Raw genomic sequence first — 18,098 nt, forward strand, 5'->3', positions numbered from 1 at the left:
TGATGATAGTGATGATGGTGGCTATGATTATGGTTGTAGTGGTTATGGTGGTAATGATGATGATGATGATGTTGGCAGTAGTGGTGATGATGATCGTGGTGGTGGTGGTGATGAAGGTAATGATGATGGTGATGATTATTATAGTGGTGATGTTGATGATGACTATGGCGGTATTGATTGTGTAGTTGTGTCGATGGCAATTGAAATTATAATTCGTAACTTACTTGCAAACGGCTGCAGTGATATCTGAGTGATAAGCTTGAGCACCAAAGGTCGGTGATGGGCGCCACTCCAACTGAACAGATAGCGACCAAGCCACATCTCCACCGCCGGTACGGACTCCTTACAAACAAAAAAGCTTAACAAAAAATGTTTGACACCAAAGGGTCTATGACAAGCACTTGTGTGTATGCGAACCCATTTAAAATATACTAAGAGTATGGCTACGGCAAATTTTGCATTAAAAACGTTGGCAATACAGAATCAAGCAGTTAACCAGTATGTAAGGATTGCACTTTGTGAGCAATTTCATATTTGGGGAAACCATTTGGAGGCTCTCGCTGTGAGTGTCAGTGAATATTTATTGAGCAGTATCACTGATGTGTTACATAAATAGGGGGAAGAGAGCAAGAAGGAGAGGCAAGGAAAGAAATAGGATGAGGAAGATGAGGGGATATTCCTAGATGAGTGTACCTGGATGAATTCTCCAAGCTGTATTAGCAAGAGTAACATTCTTGCATGAGATGATCCCACCACAGTCTCATCGCCAGACAAGAACTCTTTCAAGAGAAAAGCAACAAAAAAGTGCTTAGTGCAAAGTTTCCTCACACCTTGCAAATACGATAACCAAAACGGAAAACAGGGGAACATCATAGTAAAATGGTTCTGGTTCTCACGAGCGACCTAAAGGCTGGTTCTCACTTGGACGTAAGCGCAAACGGAAGCGCAAGAGAACGCAACTGCTTGATTTTCTTGCGCTTACGCTTGTTTTTGACCGATTCTCACTTGTGTTGCGCTTCCGTTTGCGCTTACGCTTGCGTCCTAGTGAGAACCAACCTTTACTCTTTCGTCCCCTCTTCCGCTTACGTCGTCATGAGACCCAGCCTTAACCCATCAACACGGGAATCCAGTGCAGAGTACCCAAATGAGAGCAAGCCAAAATACTGAATAATAAGTTTCGGTGAACCCTATAAACAATGCCGTGCAGGTTACACCTTTGAATGCAACTAATTTAAAGTCTGAAGGAACACAAAAATTATTGCAAGTGGAGGCTGGAAATATCTTCCCTGCTAGCAGAGGACTCTTTTCTCTGTATTTCGCTGGGCTGGCGTTCGCGAGGGAAAGAGACCTCTGCCATGGGTCGAAACTTGGTGTAAGTACTCTGCTAGCAAGGAAATATCGGGATCCACTGCAATACGTATATAAGTATTTGTATCCAGTGCATGATTGAAATCACACAAAAACATAAAACCAAGTAAGCGTTAAGACATGCTTGAGGACGCACGAGGATTTGCAGCCACTCAAAGGTTTAGAAAGGTCCCAAAAGTCTCTCTTGGCATGCATGGCCGAACGAGAAAGCACTGGAACCTCAAGCATGGCGTCAAAATAGCCTTTTTTTTGTGGAGTTAAGAGAAGACAAGTTTCAGTGGAAGGATATGGTAACGGGAAACAAACAAAAAATAGTTGAAATAGCAGATAGTTTCAGTTATCTAGGTTTTGAGTAAGAATGACAGAGGTAAGAATGACAGAAAATGATCTTCAAATTCAAGCTGGATCAAGTTCAGTTCGATTTAATGGGTCGGTGTCAGCAGGGTTGTAAAGAATAAGGATAAACACCTTCAAATAAGGTATGACTTAGCCAGAAGTTGAGTCTCTGCAGCGTCACATAAGAAGGGTTGCACGAGATCACATGCTGTAAGAATGGAGACTCAAGCACTGAGGCAATCTGGCTCGGTAACTGCAAAAACAGAAAGAAACAGTGGCATTATTTGACAATTACTTTATTAATCATGGCAGCAAACACGCTTTGTGAATTTAGAATCTCTAGATGTGGAAATTATGGCACTATTTCCGTTGTAAATTTGAATTGCGCTAAAATAAAACATTGCAAAAACATTAAAGGTGATTATAAAAGCGCACAAAAAAGCTTTAAGATGAAGGCGTAAAGAAATTAGTGCGAAAAATATCCACTTATACAGAGAATTAACTTTTCAGTGAAGAATAATGTTTTTATTCAAATATGCTGATAGCTATCGCGAAAGAATAGAGAATAATCCATGAGAATCCATGTTGGCGTTCGTTTATCATTTGCGCTCATTGCTAATTGTTTTCTTACAACTTCCATTGATGACGCGCGTTCGTTTATAATTTGTGCTTTTTGCTCATTGTTTCTCACAACTGTAATTGATGACGCGAGTTTGATTATCATTTGCGCGCATTGCTCATTGTTTTCTCACAATTCAAATTGATGACGCGCGTTCGTTTTTCATTGGCGCTTATTGCTTATTGTTGTCTCATAATTCCAATTGATGACGCGCGTTTGATTATCATTTCCGCTCATTGCTCATTGTTTTCTCACAACTCCAATTGATGGCGCGCGTTCGTTTATCATTCGCGCGCATTGCCCATTGTTTTCTTGAACACTGTAGATGTGATGTTTATTTCCGTTGCAAATTTTAATTTGGTAAGAAAAAAGGGACAAATTTTTGCAAGAAGGCTCAATCATTTTTTCGTTTATCATTTGCGCGCATCACTCACAGTTTTCTCATAATTCTAATTGATGACGCGCGTTCGTTCATCATTTGCGAGCATTTCTCATTGTTTTCTCACAATTCCACTTGATGACACGCATTCGTTTGTTATTTGCGCGCATTTCTAGTCATTGTTTGCTCACAATTGTAATTGACTGCGCGCGTTCGATTATCATTTGTGTGCATCACCTATTGTTTACTATTTGTGTGCATTTGTTATTGTTGCACATTTTTTCACACATTGTTCCTTATTGCTGACCTTTTGATGTTCTCTATTCTCTCACCTCCACTCTATCAATATTAGCCACGAGATCACTAAACGACTCCAATTGTTTTATCGTCACATTGAAGTCCCCCTCCAAACTAGCAGACATGGAGCTACACTGTAAGGAGGGGATAGTTATATGGCCTGCCTTTCTCTTCTTCTGGGCCTGGATTGGAAAAAAAATGTTGTACATGTATGACATATAACGCTAGAGAGTCCATGTGCCTTGATTAGTTTTGACAGCTCTGTTGCACTTTGTTGATCAGTGTATCAGGGCATCAAATGTGATTAAACTTATCAAAAAAACTAAAGCCATGTACAGGCAAAGTAAGAAGGATAGTAGAAGGATAAAGAGGGATGAGGGATGGAGATTTAAATGCTTTTGTGAACCAATATCAATAACATAGTGCAGTACAGGGCCGAGATGGGACCCTACCGTAAATACGTGAGAAATCTGGAGGGGGGGGGGGATAGCCATGCCCCTACTGGTCAATACTCCTAATTTTAGAAGAAAGAAATTACGTCCCTATAGGTAGCACAGCACTGAAGGAGGACAAACCTCTATGGAATTCAAAATTAAGGGAAAATTGTGTCCATGTGATTTCCAAGCCCCTACTCAATAATCCTGGGGGGGGGGGGGGCACAGCCACGCCCATACTGGTCATTACTCCTAACTTTAGAAGAAAAAAAAAATAACACCCATATAGGTTGTACAGCACTGCAGTAGGACTAACCTCACAATTATTGTGAGGAATTGCAACTAAGGGAAAATTGCGTCCATGTAATTTCCAAGCCCCTACTAATAATCCCTCACATACAAAGGATATCTCACATACAATAGCATTATGAATTTCTAGCTTGTCCCATCTTATAAGTTTTACTGTAATTAATGGTTACTTAATTATGTACATACAGGAGAACCTGGTATTCCAAGCCGTGCTTCAAGGAACAACTTATTCACTGGTTCCAGAGAAAATTGCTTCTCTTGAACTTGCCAGATCTTATCTGACCAAGCACTATCCCTCTTTTTAAACCAAACCTAAAAAAGTGCAACCATCAATATACATTTTCTTTGAATAAAGCCAGAACAGAACTTGTAAGCTTACTGTAAACACAAACGTGCAATACGATTAGATGGACATGCCTAAGGCAAGCTGTCTTTCAACGGAGAGCTCAGAAGAATAACGCAAAAAAGGATTCCATAGAGTTAAGAAGTTGCTGGTACAAATCATTTAGTAAACACAGATCATTTTCTTGAAACAGAACAAATAAGCGAGGATTGGGTGGGTCTTTGTAACAACGAATTTTTCAAATTTGTTGTTTGTATGCATACACACTATAAAAAGGACACTGCATGTGAGCACTCTTTTTAAGTTCTGTTTTTCAATTCCAAACAAGCATGCAATTTGTTTAATTTATTGCCTTCTTGTTGTAGAAAGAGGGGCAAAAAGTAGTGGAGCTATCCCCTTCATGGTGCAATTTGGATATGCTCTGAGTGATTGACACTTCTTACCTTTGAGACTGATGTTGTCATGGCAACCAGGTTTGGAGCATGCATTTTATAGATGGAGAGCAAACCATTCAAATGTGCCTGTGTCCCCTGAAAAGAAATACAGAACATGCATTGAGCAAGTGACATTTGTGAGAAGCTAAACAACTTTTGGAGAAACTTACCACACGGTTTTGAAGGTTCAGAATTCTTTTGATTCTGAATCTTTTTACTGAAAAAAAATTACAGTAACAATTCATTAGCAAAAAAATATATATATATATATGACCATAAATGAAATGGTAGTTCTTGATGCTGTAGCACTTATGTGCATTTAATAACAAAAATATGGGCCTTAATCTAGTCTAAGGAGGATTTTATTCGAGGTCTATCATAATTTCATGTCCCCGGGGAGTTGCTTATTTGGAGGAGGTGCTTATTGGACCAATTACGGTATGTTGTATTCAATGCTTATGGTTTTATTGGTTGTGCTTGTCCTACCAGACTCTCTTGTGCACAGCACAGATAATAGTTTAGATAAAGATTTTACCTTCCTTTATGTGGCAATCAAATGTGTTCTCAGCTAATGTATTACAACTACATTAAGGTTACCAAATCTTTCCCGTGGCAGGGTGGTAACGGGCCTTGAAATACTGAAGGGTGCACAGCCAGGCCCCTTCTGGTCATTTGATTATAATTTTAGAGACTCTCTGCATTACGGCCCTACATGGTCATTGTGAATGCTTGCTTTTTAAAAAACGTGAAATAGAAGAGCACACTCTTACCATCCTCCTTTCTCGTTATGTAGGAGAGTAATTGACACACAAGAGGACACTGATGAAATAATAACAGCAAATTGTTATTTATTTCACTAGAATCCTATTTTGTTGAACTTGTACATGCAGTGAAAATTTAATTCAATAGAAGCTTACCAAGACATCACTTTCCAGAAATAAAAACAGCACTCCGTACAATGCCTGGAGTGGGGTGATGTCATCAAGCAGCTGGTATACCACTAATATCCACCGCACAAGCAAAGCCTGTCAGAGAATGAGAAGTCAAAAGCTTTTAACAGTATGTCTACCAATATTGCCAACACAATGCAAGCACATATATCATTGGGTAATATTCTATTATAAATTGCTTAGATTGACCATTTCCTATGGCGTTTAGGTAATTCAAAAGTTCTTGAAAACCCATTCAACATACAATCAGGGATAGGGGCAGAGAGTGTCTATATTGACAGTGATACCTGTAGGGAAATTGAGAGCTTGTTGGTAGAAATCCATGAAATGGCTTTTACTAGAGCTAGACTAGGGATCCTGTTCTTTGGTATGAGGGACTTGACCAGCTTGGAAGATACGGCGTCCCCTACAGACATTAGTCAATAAAAGCAAAAATCAATCAAGAACAAAATTTATGATACCAATATTTTGTTAAATAAATATTTTTATTCAAATATAAATACATAATATTTACAGCAGTATAAAGGTTATAAAGAATTTATAACAATCAAGTTATAGATTCTGAAATGCAACAGAAGCAATCATTTATTGACTGATTATGTATTTTATTCAACTTGATGATTGAATGTCAATAGAAATACATATAACTTAACACTTCCCCTTTATCTATTAGTTATCGCCATAATCAAAGATTTGTACACTTTGTACATCTACATCTACATCTACTTTATTAACTGATAAAACCATGTCGGTATCACATCAGTATAAATAAATACAAGGTAAAAATATACAGATCTGTAATAATTTACATAACTTATACAATATATTCATAATTTGTAAAATAAATTTATAAAATAATTTTCAATAAAGTAATTCAATTAAATAATTTAACTTAATTAATTTATAACTTGAATACTAGAACCACTGGCCATTATCAATTAAATGCTGCTGAAGCTTCTCTTTGAATTTGCCCTTTTCTTTTATGTCGGTAATTGAACCTGGTAAATTGTTCCAAAAATTTATAGACCACGGGAAAAAGCTATTTGCATGCTGGTTGCACTTGGAATGTGTTCTATGGAAGCGCTTGGAGTTGCCATTCCTTGAAGGCCGGTCCATCGGAACCAAGAAGGGCTCTCTCTCAATGTCCACAGTTCCATAAACAACCTGATGGAACATGGACATTCGAAAGAGAGTCCGTCTGCCCTCAAGGGATGGCCACTCCAGCTCTCTTAGCATGTTTGTTACGACCCCTGGCTCCCTCAAATAATTATTATAGCAAACTCTGGCTGCAGTCCTCTGCACCATATCAAGGCGGTGTTTATCCTTTTGGAGATGCGGGTACCAGGCAGAGTTTGCATATTCAAGCTTCGGTCTAACTAGACTGCAATAGAGTTTAGACTTGCAGTCTACCGAGGCTGTTCTAAAATTTCTTCTAATGACCCCAAGGGTCTGATTTGCACTAGATGTAATTTGTGCGATGTGTTTATCCCATTTTAAATCCCCTGAGAGTAGTACTCCTAGATAGGAGTGATGGTAAACCCTCTCTAGAATCCTGTTGTTAAGTATATAGGGATGGTCTGGAATTTTCGCTCTGCTTGTGGAGAAGCACATAGTGTGACATTTCTCCACATTAAAGGCCATTTGCCAATCCCTCTCCCATCTATTTAAAGCATCAAGATCGTTTTGTAAATGTACATCGATTGTAAATGTACAGATAAATAGTATTGTATAAAGTGTATCGTATCTGTAGAAATATTTTGCTTTTCACCAACCGTATAGACGTGAGCAAGCAAGGTCTATCAACCCAAGAAGCTGATCTTCGTTTAGTCCTTGGTTCTGAGAGGTCCGCTCGATTACTTGCACTGCAAGCGATGTTTTTAAATTCGTTCTGCTTTTTCTTGACAAGACATCTGTTGGACAAGGTACAGTATATCTAATATTCGTGGTTCAATCATGGAAACAGATTAGAACAATTGTTGACAAGCAAAATCAGAACAAATCAACAAACCTTGCTTCCACAGAAAACTGATCGCATCGTCTACACTTTTGAAAAAGTCGTTTGATCCGCTCATATTCGTAATTTATAGCAATCCACCTTCAGCATTTTAGTTAGCATGATATTGCATGTTTATGATGTCTTCATATGTTGTTTGCAATCTTTCTGTAAATAAATCCAATGAGATCTTCGATTACCCTCGAACAACAACATCACATGGCGCCAAAAGTTTGAACTAAATACCCATGAGACAGCGCAAAACCTATAAGGAAGGGGAGGTATAAACTTGTCCTGTGCTAACTGTCTTTTTTCTCTTCTACACAAAAGTCAAATATCAGTGAATAAATAAGATATACCCTTGAAACTGTTTTTACCGTTTCCACATTTCGACTAGTATAATAGGTCTCAATTTATTAGTATTTTCATAAATTTTTATTCACATGATTACCCCTCTCCCCTCAGTAACGCAACCGGCATTATGGGATAGTGATCTAACAAGGAACGCCTTACAATATTTGATTTTCATGGCGACGTAAACCAGTGGGGAAGCATGTGGTTCGATTATTCCTTATTGTCACGTCGTCATGTAACAAACTGGTGGCTAAACGCAATGATAAGCTCTCCTCCAACGATCTCAACCAAAACATGGCGATGAAGATTCTTTCGTTGTTGTTTATATTTTGGTTCGCTACTCCGCCCGGCAGATGTTCAGCCAACCAAGAAAAACTAAAATGGGACACAAGCTCTTGCAAGAAAGCTAGCAAGCTCTTCAACAACAAGAACAGAGTAGTGAATAAGCTAGACCAAGTTTTAAAGTCAGAAACAGAGCGAAAGAAACTATTAGAAGCGCAAATCAAAGCGATTAATATTTATAGAGCCGAACTGGATGATTCCGAAAGATCCGTCTTTGAATCTATGAGTGGTCTTGGAAGTTTATTACACGAAGACTTTAAATCTGTCATCCACATCAAGGAAGCTGTCAAAAAGAGGTTGGATGCCTACAAAAGCTTAACAATCCATCAAGAGGATCAATACAATGCGATATCAGAAGCGGAAAAACAACTAAATATTGCAAATAAACATAACAATAGCAGGACCACGAGTCTGATTGGCAAACTTTTGCAGGGGGTACTGTCAGATATATCTTTGCAGGCCGATAAACTAGAGGAGAAGCTATCTGATAAAACCTTCGAGAAAACGAGAAAGAATAAAGGGGCATCTATAGAGGCTGTCGTCAGGCTAGAAGATGATGATGCAGGTGATGATAAAGATGATGGTGATAATAATACTGGAACAGATGCTGCTAATGGTGATGATGGTGATGATGATGATAAAGATGGCATGAGTATTCTAGTGGATTCGCAGAGTAACCAGTTTGTACTTTCTAAATCAAACGATGCTACTATTCCCCACGAGGATCTCCACTTCATTCGAGATATTATTTGGATTATTGTCTTGTCTTTTTTTGGTGCTATGTTCTGCTCTTTGGTTCATCTGCCAACAATGTTTGGGTTTGTTCTCAGTGGAATGATTCTTGGCCCAACAGGAATGAACATAATTAAGGTTAGTAGTGTTAATAGTTTAATTTTCCCTTTTCTTAATGATTATTGTTATGGACCTTCCTATCCTCCTACAATTGCTGCCATTCAATATGAACCAATAGCTCATATTCCACACAGCTAATCCTTTCCCCTTGATCAATGCTGGTCCTCTGAGAAAAATTCAAAGTACTTGCTTTGCTTATGTAAGATATAACATAGAGGGCAATGAGGCACATATCAGATTTTTTTGCATTCTAAAAGAAAAAATTGGTAGTGCATGCAGAAATCTTGTGTGTGCACTGCTGTAGTCATTTTGCTGCAGTAAAAAATTAGTGTCGCTATTGTTACGGAGGAGAGATTCTGTTAAAAGCTCATTTTGACATGAAATATCAAGCTTTCTGTTTAAAAAGCGTTGATTCAATCTTAATCAATTTTAACTAGTCCACAAGGGCAACACTGTCATAAACACTCTCAAAAACATATAAAGTTATAGACAGATTTTAAAAATTATTATAGTTTTATGCTATAATCCTATTTTTCTAATGATTTTTATTGAGTTTGTTTGTAGTCTGTTGTCCAAGTGGAGACTCTTGGAGAGTTTGGAGTGTTTTTCATCCTGTTTTGTGTTGGTCTTGAATTTTCCCCAGACCGGATCAAAAAGGCAAGTAAAGAAGATATGACTAAAAAATAGTAGTCCCTTGGAGAGTTCAGGGTCAGTTAAAGTTCTTCAGGGAGAAATTCAGTATTTAAAGAGGAGGGTAAGATTGAGCTGCACACAAGTTTGAGTCTTTATTTGTTAAACCATACAAAACAAAAACACTGACTCTTTTAGGAGAAAATAAACAGGGGAGGGTACTTAAATATTACCATGATAAGTGAGGTCTGCTCCCTTATTATATATCTTTTTGGGGTTTAAAATTTTGCCTTAGGTATTTTTGGGGGGTTACAATTCAGAATTAGTTATTTTTGGGTTCCTTCCTTGGGATTTTTTTTTTGTGGGGAAAAGGTGTATTATGCAATTTTAGGCCCAATCGACCCGCAAGTTGGTGTTTTTGTGGACTGATATGTTGAATTTTCTCCCCAGGTGTGGAAGGTTTCTGTTGGTGGTAGCACCTTAATGATGATTCTCATTCTTATCTTTGGGATGTTCTGGGGAGCATGTTTTGGAATTCTTCCTCAGCAGAGTTTGTTTGTGGCGGCATGTCTTTCTCTATCCAGCACTCCCCTGGTTGTGAAATTTTTAGAAACCAAGCATGGAGACAGCTCAAAAGGTAAAAACGAGAATTAAACATGTAGTAGTCTGTGAAATTTTTAGAAACCAAGCATGGAGACAGCTCAAAAGGTAAAAATGAGAATTAAACATGTAGTAGTCTGTGAAGTTTTTAGAAACCAAGCATGGAGACAGCTCAAAAGGTAAAAATGAGAATTAAACATTCAGTAGTCTGTGAAGTTTTTAGAAACCAAGCATGGAGACAGCTCAAAAGGTGAAAACGAGAATTAAACATGTAGTAGTCTGTGAAGTTTTTAGAAACCAAGCATGGAGACAGCTCAAAAGGTAAAAATGAGAATTAAACATTCAATAGTCTGTGAAGTTTTTAGAAACCAAGCATGGAGACAGCTCAAAAGGTGAAAATGAGAATTAAACATGTAGTAGTCTGTGAAGTTTTTAGAAACCAAGCATGGAGACAGCTCAAAAGGTAAAAACGAGAATTAAACATGTAGTAGTCTGTGAAGTTTTTAGAAACCAAGCATGGAGACAGCTCAAAAGGTAAAAACGAGAATTAAACATTCAGTAGTCTGTGAAGTTTTTAGAAACCAAGCATGGAGACAGCTCAAAAGGTAAAAATGAGAATTAAACATTCAGTAGTCTGTGAAGTTTTTAGAAACCAAGCATGGAGACAGCTCAAAAGGTAAAAATGAGAATTAAACATTCAGTAGTCTGTGAAGTTTTTAGAAACCAAGCATGGAGACAGCTCAAAAGGTTAAAATGAGAATTAAACATTCAGTAGTCTGTGAAGTTTTTTAGAAACCAAGCATGGAGACAGCTCAAAAGGTAAAAATGAGAATTAAACATGTAGTAGTCTGTGAAGTTTTTAGAAACCAAGCATGGAGACAGCTCAAAAGGTAAAAACGAGAATTAAACATGTAGTAGTCTGTGAAGTTTTTAGAAACCAAGCATGGAGACAGCTCAAAAGGTAAAAATGAGAATTAAACATTCAGTAGTCTGTAAAGTTTTTAGAAACCAAGCATGGAGACAGCTCAAAAGGTAAAAATGAGAATTAAACATGTAGTAGTCTGTGAAGTTTTTAGAAACCAAGCATGGAGACAGCTCAAAAGGTAAAAACGAGAATTAAACATGTAGTAGTCTGTGAAGTTTTTAGAAACCAAGCATGGAGACAGCTCAAAAGGTAAAAACGAGAATTAAACATGTAGTAGTCTGTGAAGTTTTTAGAAACCAAGCATGGAGACAGCTCAAAAGGTAAAAATGAGAATTAAACATGTAGTAGTCTGTGAAGTTTTTAGAAACCAAACATGGAGACAGCTCAAAAGGTGAAAACGAGAATTAAACATTCAGTAGTCTGTGAAGTTTTTAGAAACCAAGCATGGAGACAGCTCAAAAGGTAAAAACGAGAATTAAACATGTAGTAGTCTGTGAAGTTTTTAGAAACCAAGCATGGAGACAGCTCAAAAGGTAAAAATGAGAATTAAACATTCAATAGTCTGTGAAGTTTTTAGAAACCAAGCATGGAGACAGCTCAAAAGGTAAAAAATGAGAATTAAACATTCAGTAGTCTGTGAAGTTTTTAGAAACCAAGCACAGAGAAAGCTCAGAAGGTAGTGTAGTAGCATCTTATAACTGTTACTATTGTCCTTTTCAAAAACCCCTATTTTTAAAAAGCCTGTACCCAATTGGTACTTTATTTTGTGTCACTTAAATTTCATGTTCACAATTCTTTAAAAATCATGAAATTAAAGAGACACAACATTTTACTCCTTTTTCTTGTTTTTCTAAAAATTGATCAGACAATCAAGAACTTGCAAATTTCATTTTTGCTTCATGTAAACATCTTCGAAAATAAAGTCAAGCCCAAAATGTGTTTTCTACAGTTTTGTTTTGTTATGTTTAATAACATCCTCAAGGAAAAAAGTTGTGCTTTTGACATTTTCCAGAGATTTAATTCCCTTAGAAGACAGTTTTGCCCCAAGTCGCAAAATTAAGGACTTGCAAAATATGGCAACCAATTGGTTACCCCCCTAAAAATAGTGCAAATAAGAACTGTTGAGCGGTATTTTCATTGCACAGAACATACAAATGGAAACCATGAGTACAGCAGCAGCTTGCTGGGCATACTAGTCATGCAAGATGTTCACCTGGGTTTACTAGTAGCCATTCTACCAGCCCTGGCCGGACGCAAAGGCTCATCACCTGTCAAACCAAATCACGGCATTATGCATAATATTCTCCATGGAAAGGACCACTCAAATGTAACAGGTATAAAGTACATTGTTACTAAACTGGAGAATGGACAGATTATTGGATAGATTGGTAGAGATGTCAACCCTTGGACATACAGAATGATAGACAGATAGATGGAGAGACAGATGATGGACAGACAGACAGACAAATGTACAGACAGACTGACAATATAGAACCCAGCCAAAAATAGAATATTATGCTAAAATAATATCTAGATTTTGTAATGTTCACATTGTTGTGATTGTTATAGACCATGTTCTATTATGAATAATTGCTATTCTCTCTGTTTCATAGGAGTGCTAGATGAAGTAGTGAACACTTCATGGATACTTTTTGAAGTTGCACTTTCTATGATAAGTTTATTTTTGATGTGCATGCTGATGGCAAAGTACCTCATTGGGCCATACTACAGGTAAGAGGAATAAATAGAAATATGCTAAAAAATTACCTCTCTCATATAGATGACATGCTTGTTAGATGCTGTCATACTTACATGAAACATCAATTTCAATCAATTTAAAATCAAAGTCTATACACATTTTTTCTTCATTAAGCCAATAAGAGTACAGTATTTCACAAGCCAATAAGAGTACAGTATTAAGCAAGCCAATAAGAGTACAGTATTTTGCAAGCCAATAAGAGTACAGTATTTAGCAAGTCAATAAGAGTACAGTATTTTGCAAGCCAATAAGAGTACAGTATTTAGCAAGCCAATAAGAGTACAGTATTTAGCAAGTCAATAAGAGTACAGTATTTAGCAAGGCAATAAGAGTACTGTATTTCACAAGCCAATAAGAGTACAGTATTTTCCAAGCCAATAAGAATAGAATCAAAAACCCAAACTGTCGAGATTTCGTACCAGAACAATGAATACATTACACCAAAAACTGGAATTCAACTCTGCCAAACCAACGCGATCTCCAACGTGTCGAATTCCAGTTTTTGGTGTATTGTATTCACAAGCCAATAAGAGTACAGTATTTTGCAAGCCAATAAGAGTACAGTATTTAGCAAGCCAATAAGAGTACTGTATTTCACAAGTCAATAAGAGTACAGTATTTAGCAAGCCAATAAGAGTACAGTATTTAGCAAGCCAATGAGAGTGCAGTATTTAGCAAGCCAATGAGAGTGCAGTATTAATAAAGCCAATAAGAGTGCAGTATTAATAAAGCCAATGAGAGTACAGTATTTAGCAAGCCAATGAGAGTGCAGTATTTAGCAAGCCAATGAGAGTGCAGTATTAATAAAGCCAATAAGAGTGCAGTATTTATAGCTGTAATAGGTTTTAATAATGAGTTTTCTTGCATTCCAGGCATTTGCAGAGACTTGGAAGCAGTGAGCTTGTATTCCTTGGAACCATTTCTCTAGTATTCCTTATGCTGATGGTAAGCTTGCTGTAGTCCTTATCATTTATGATTGTTTATTACATAAAGACAGTTTGGGGAACTTACCACATGATGTTTGATTGACTTATCCTTCTGCTTCATGTTAATGGGAAAAAAAATTCTCACTTACAAGGGGAAAAATTTTGAACCCAAAAAAAAACCCACAAGAAAAAAACATTTAACCTAAAAAAAAAAACAACTTAGTATTAGTCAGCTTGTATCTGTTTACTCCCTGTCATAGAGCAATAAGGCGCCAAAAAGTATCCCTTTAAGAATGGCAACAAAATCAATTCTGATTCAAAATTGTGTTATAGTTGACAGATCACCTTGGCATCTCGATGGAGCTGGGTTGTTTTGTTGCTGGGGTAGTCATCAGCTCGCATGGGGAGCAAATTGTTAAACTGGTATGATACTCCTCTATAACATTAGAAATGCCACAACACTAGATCCATTAAGGAAGGGCCAAAGCAAGTTTTTTAAGGGGGGCTGTTGGATTTACAGTTCTTCTGAGAATTTCCTTTACTTCTTCCTATTTTGTAGCATAAAGATTATGGGTCTGACTACCCTTAATCTGGCTCACTGCAGAATACGAAAATTTGTTTTCCTTCATCAATCATAAAAGCTATTTTTTTCTATTGTGCAGTTCCAGAAGATATCCATACCCACCCCCCCCCCCCCACCCCCCCCCCCCCCCCCATGGAGGGGATTGGAATTTCCGGGGGGGCTGGAGGGGGAACGCCCAGGAATTTTCAGAGGGGAGGGTGGGTAAAATTACCTTTTTCCTTAACAGTTACTGTATTTATTTTATTCCAGTGGGTTTGAAATTCCAGAGGGGTGGGGGTCATACCTCTGATCCCCTCCATGGAAGGTATGGATATTTTCTAGGACTACGCATTACACAGGTCATGGTATACCAGGCCTATAAAAGGGATTCAGGGGCTTAATTCTGAAAATGTTTTGACTTTTGGAAGTTATGAGGTACTTTAACTATCTTTCTATTTATATTAACAGGCATTGCATCATATAGAGCCCATTCGAGACGTTTTTTCATGTTTATTCTTCGCCTCTATTGGTAAGTATTGAAGATTTTATGCTTGATGTAGTATAACCACCAAATCATGCGCTCTGGTAAGCTGCACAATGGTCCAGAATTACCATCAGGATGCATTTTATAAAACCCCATGAATAAGGATGCATTTCATAAAACCCTATGAATAAAATCTCAAAAAACTGGAAGACTCCATATAACAGACCCATTCTTGTTCTTATCGTATCCATTCTTGTACCAATGTTGGAAAACAAATTCTGAATAACCACCTGAAAAAAGTCTCATACTTTATTCACAAAATTAAATTCAAGATATTCCAATAGCTTAAAAAAACAACCAATAGAAATAGATGTTGTCACACACTTGGTGTTAGCTTTTCATTGAATTAGCACCCCATTTGTTGGTTTACAAAAAAAGTGGCTTTTAATAATACCTGTTTTTGGTGCCTTTTAACTTTATTGACAGGTCTTCATGTATTTCCCTCGTTTGTTCTAAATGAGCTGCCAATCACACTAGCGCTCACCTTTGGTGTTGTCGCAATTAAGGTGAGTCCCCCCTGTGATCTAACTTGCGCATTCTTTCTTAGGCTATGAAACCTTATGCAAAATTACAAGATTTTATTTTCAATAACAAACTGTTTTTTTCAAAGCCAATTAATTAAAAACAACACAAGGCTTTTTTCTGCTTCGACGAAGGGCTAATGCACGAAACGTCAGCGCAACTACTGTGTTTCACAGATGCGTTCAACATACTTTTTTAACCTTGTGTTGATTTATGCATTGTCTACGGCTATGGGCCACGCCCAGGCTCGACTAGGTGTGAACGTCCGATTCCTAGGACTAAATGTATTGCCCAATTTGTCACTTACAAATATGTATAAATTTCTATATGTTTGCTGACAACCCATGTAATTTAGTCTTTGCTAATGGGTAATAAACTGATTATTATATTATATATTATATTATTACACCACACCTATGCAGACCATCAAGTTTTTCTACAGCTTATTAATAATTAGATATGAATAATTCTAGGTCTGCTATTAATTTGTACATTCTCTCTTTCATCAATAGTTCTTCGTTGGAGTGTTCGTACTACGACTGTTTCTTCCGCAATCTAGTAATGCGAAGTATATAGTAGCATCTGGACTGGCACAAGTTAGCGAGTTTTCATTTGTCTTGGGCAGTCGAGCGAGACGCTTCCATCTCATTTCTAGGGAGGTAAGGATTATTGTTGTCATTACCGTCATTATTACCACCATCACTAATATCGTTACCACCACTATCACCCACCATCAATGATACCAACTACACCACCACCATAGTCATCACTACCATCATCATCATTACAACCATTACTACTATCATCACCACCACTGTCACCCACCATCACTGATACCAACAACACCACTACCATAGTCATTACCACCACCATCATCATCATTATCACCATCACTACTACTATTATCACCACCACTATCACCCACCTTCACTGATACCAACCACACCACCACCATCGTCATCATCACAAACATTACTATCATCACCAACAACATCATCACCATTCCATTATTGTCACCACTATTAACGTCACCACCACCACCACCACCATCACTATAACTACCACCACCACCATCATCGCAATAAGCTCCACCACCACCATTATCACCACCACTATTGTCGCCAACATGGACGTCAACACTATTGTCGCCACCATTACTACCACCACTTTTGTCGCCACCATTACTACCACCACTTTTGTCGCCAACATGAACATCACCACTATTGTCGCCAACATGAACATCACCACTTTTGTCGCCAACATGAACATCACCACTTTTGTCGCCAACATGAACATCACCACTATTGTTGCCAACATAAACGTCATCACCATTGTCGCCAACATGAACGTCACCACTATTGTCGCCAACATGAACGTCATCACTATTGTCGCCGACATGAACGTCAACACTATTGTCGCCAACATGAACGTCATCACTATTGTCGCCAACATGAACGTCATCACTATTGTCGCCAACATGAACGTCATCACTATTGTCGCCAACATGAACGTCACCACTATTGTCGCCAACATGAACGTCACCACTATTGTCGCCAACATAAACGTCACCACTATTGTCGCCAACATGAACGTCATCACTATTGTCGCCAACATAAACGTCACCACTATTGTCGCCAACATGAACGTCACCACTATTGTCGCCGACATGAACGTCATCACTATTGTCGCCGACATGAACGTCAACACTATTGTCGCCAACATGAACGTCATCACTATTGTCGCCAACATGAACGTCATCACTATTGTCGCCAACATGAACGTCACCACTATTGTCGCCAACATGAACGTCACCACTATGCCACTCACCCCACATCACACGCACTCATAATTCAATCTTAATTTTTTTTTACCCAAACTACCGCGGGGTACAGAGGTTCTCGCGCCGCAAAAAAAACAAAAACGCGTAACGAGCGCCGACGTCGAGATGGCTAGCGGCAGCCACTCAGGGTACCCGTAGACTTTTACAAACCGCATATTTTCTTGTGACTTTTTCAGGCATACCTCATTATTCTGAGTGTCACAACTTTGAGCCTGCTGTTTGCACCGCTGGTCTGGCGTGCCTCGCTCCGAAGATACGGGGACAAACGGTTAGGGAAATCCGCTGACCGCTTGCACAAGCCTTTAAAGCCTGTTTAGCAAATAGCGTATTTTACGTGGCCAGCAAAGCTTTCGACCACGCCTCTCATCATTATACATTATTTAGGTAGTTAGGACAAAAGATACTTAGGAGAATGGTTGGCGAATAGTTTGTCAACTACGAAAGCCGAGAAGGGCCGTTCAGAGAAAATTGATTTCCCTTGGAAATAAAATGGTATGCTTGGAATTTTCATGTCACTTTTTATCCATCAAAATCGATCTTAATTATTAGATTGATAAAAACTTATCATTGAACACTTTTCAATTCGTATCAAACGGGAGTTTTGGGAAATATATTTATAAAGATTTCGCATCATAGCTGCTATTAGGGAAGGGTTTTGTATTATGATAATAAACTATGGATAAACATTTTTCGTTATTGGTTATTTGTCGTTCACGTTCTAGAGGTAGAAGACACAGACTCGTACCCAGTCGTTGCGCGGACACCCCCAGGAATCCTTAA

At 38.0% G+C, this 18,098-nt stretch overlaps 2 protein-coding genes across 4 annotated transcripts in view; one reads left to right on the forward strand and one right to left on the reverse strand.

Annotated features, from left to right (window-relative positions):
* The window catches only part of LOC5515455 (centromere protein I), a 34,464-nt gene extending 26,767 nt beyond the window's left edge, over positions 1–7,697 (reverse strand). For all 3 annotated transcript variants that reach the window (XR_007313640.1, XM_048732186.1, XM_001635476.3), the window contains exons 1-12: positions 7,478–7,697; positions 7,242–7,379; positions 5,757–5,875; positions 5,437–5,544; positions 5,290–5,338; positions 4,690–4,736; positions 4,529–4,615; positions 3,929–4,054; positions 3,035–3,181; positions 1,837–1,957; positions 694–779; positions 225–342 (exon numbers count right to left, since the gene is read on the reverse strand). Coding sequence is in view for 2 of the 3 variants with exons in the window: in XM_048732186.1 (XP_048588143.1) it covers positions 225–342; positions 694–779; positions 1,837–1,957; positions 3,035–3,181; positions 3,929–4,054; positions 4,529–4,615; positions 4,690–4,736; positions 5,290–5,338; positions 5,437–5,544; positions 5,757–5,875; positions 7,242–7,379; positions 7,478–7,541 (1,210 nt within the window). In the remaining variant the exon portion in view is untranslated. The remainder of the gene's footprint in view (positions 1–224; positions 343–693; positions 780–1,836; positions 1,958–3,034; positions 3,182–3,928; positions 4,055–4,528; positions 4,616–4,689; positions 4,737–5,289; positions 5,339–5,436; positions 5,545–5,756; positions 5,876–7,241; positions 7,380–7,477) is intronic.
* A 270-nt stretch (positions 7,698–7,967) lies between these two features.
* Positions 7,968–18,006, forward strand: LOC116619870 (transmembrane and coiled-coil domain-containing protein 3). Its single transcript, XM_048732791.1, has 11 exons — positions 7,968–9,028; positions 9,575–9,667; positions 10,091–10,277; positions 12,311–12,499; positions 12,779–12,896; positions 13,797–13,869; positions 14,184–14,273; positions 14,881–14,941; positions 15,383–15,462; positions 15,991–16,137; positions 17,495–18,006. Exons 1-11 carry the CDS (start codon positions 8,111–8,113, stop codon positions 17,633–17,635), a joined length of 2,097 nt encoding a protein of 698 aa, XP_048588748.1. The 5' UTR covers positions 7,968–8,110; the 3' UTR covers positions 17,636–18,006.
* Positions 18,007–18,098: the final 92 nt, after the last annotated feature.

Source organism: Nematostella vectensis, chromosome 9, assembly GCF_932526225.1.
Source record: "Nematostella vectensis chromosome 9, jaNemVect1.1, whole genome shotgun sequence".
NCBI classification, from domain to species: Eukaryota; Metazoa; Cnidaria; class Anthozoa; order Actiniaria; family Edwardsiidae; genus Nematostella; species Nematostella vectensis.

What these genes read in the sequence shown, in the direction of transcription:
- LOC116619870 (XM_048732791.1), top strand. Translation starts at nt 8,111, where the DNA reads ATGGCGATGAAGATTCTTTCGTTGTTGTTTATATTTTGGTTCGCTACT. An exon ending in GGACCACTCAAATGTAACAG is followed by an intron (nt 12,500 to 12,778) that starts GTATAAAGTACA and finishes TCTGTTTCATAG; the next exon opens with GAGTGCTAGATGAAGTAGTG. An exon ending in TAGTATTCCTTATGCTGATG is followed by an intron (nt 13,870 to 14,183) that starts GTAAGCTTGCTG and finishes ATTGTGTTATAG; the next exon opens with TTGACAGATCACCTTGGCAT.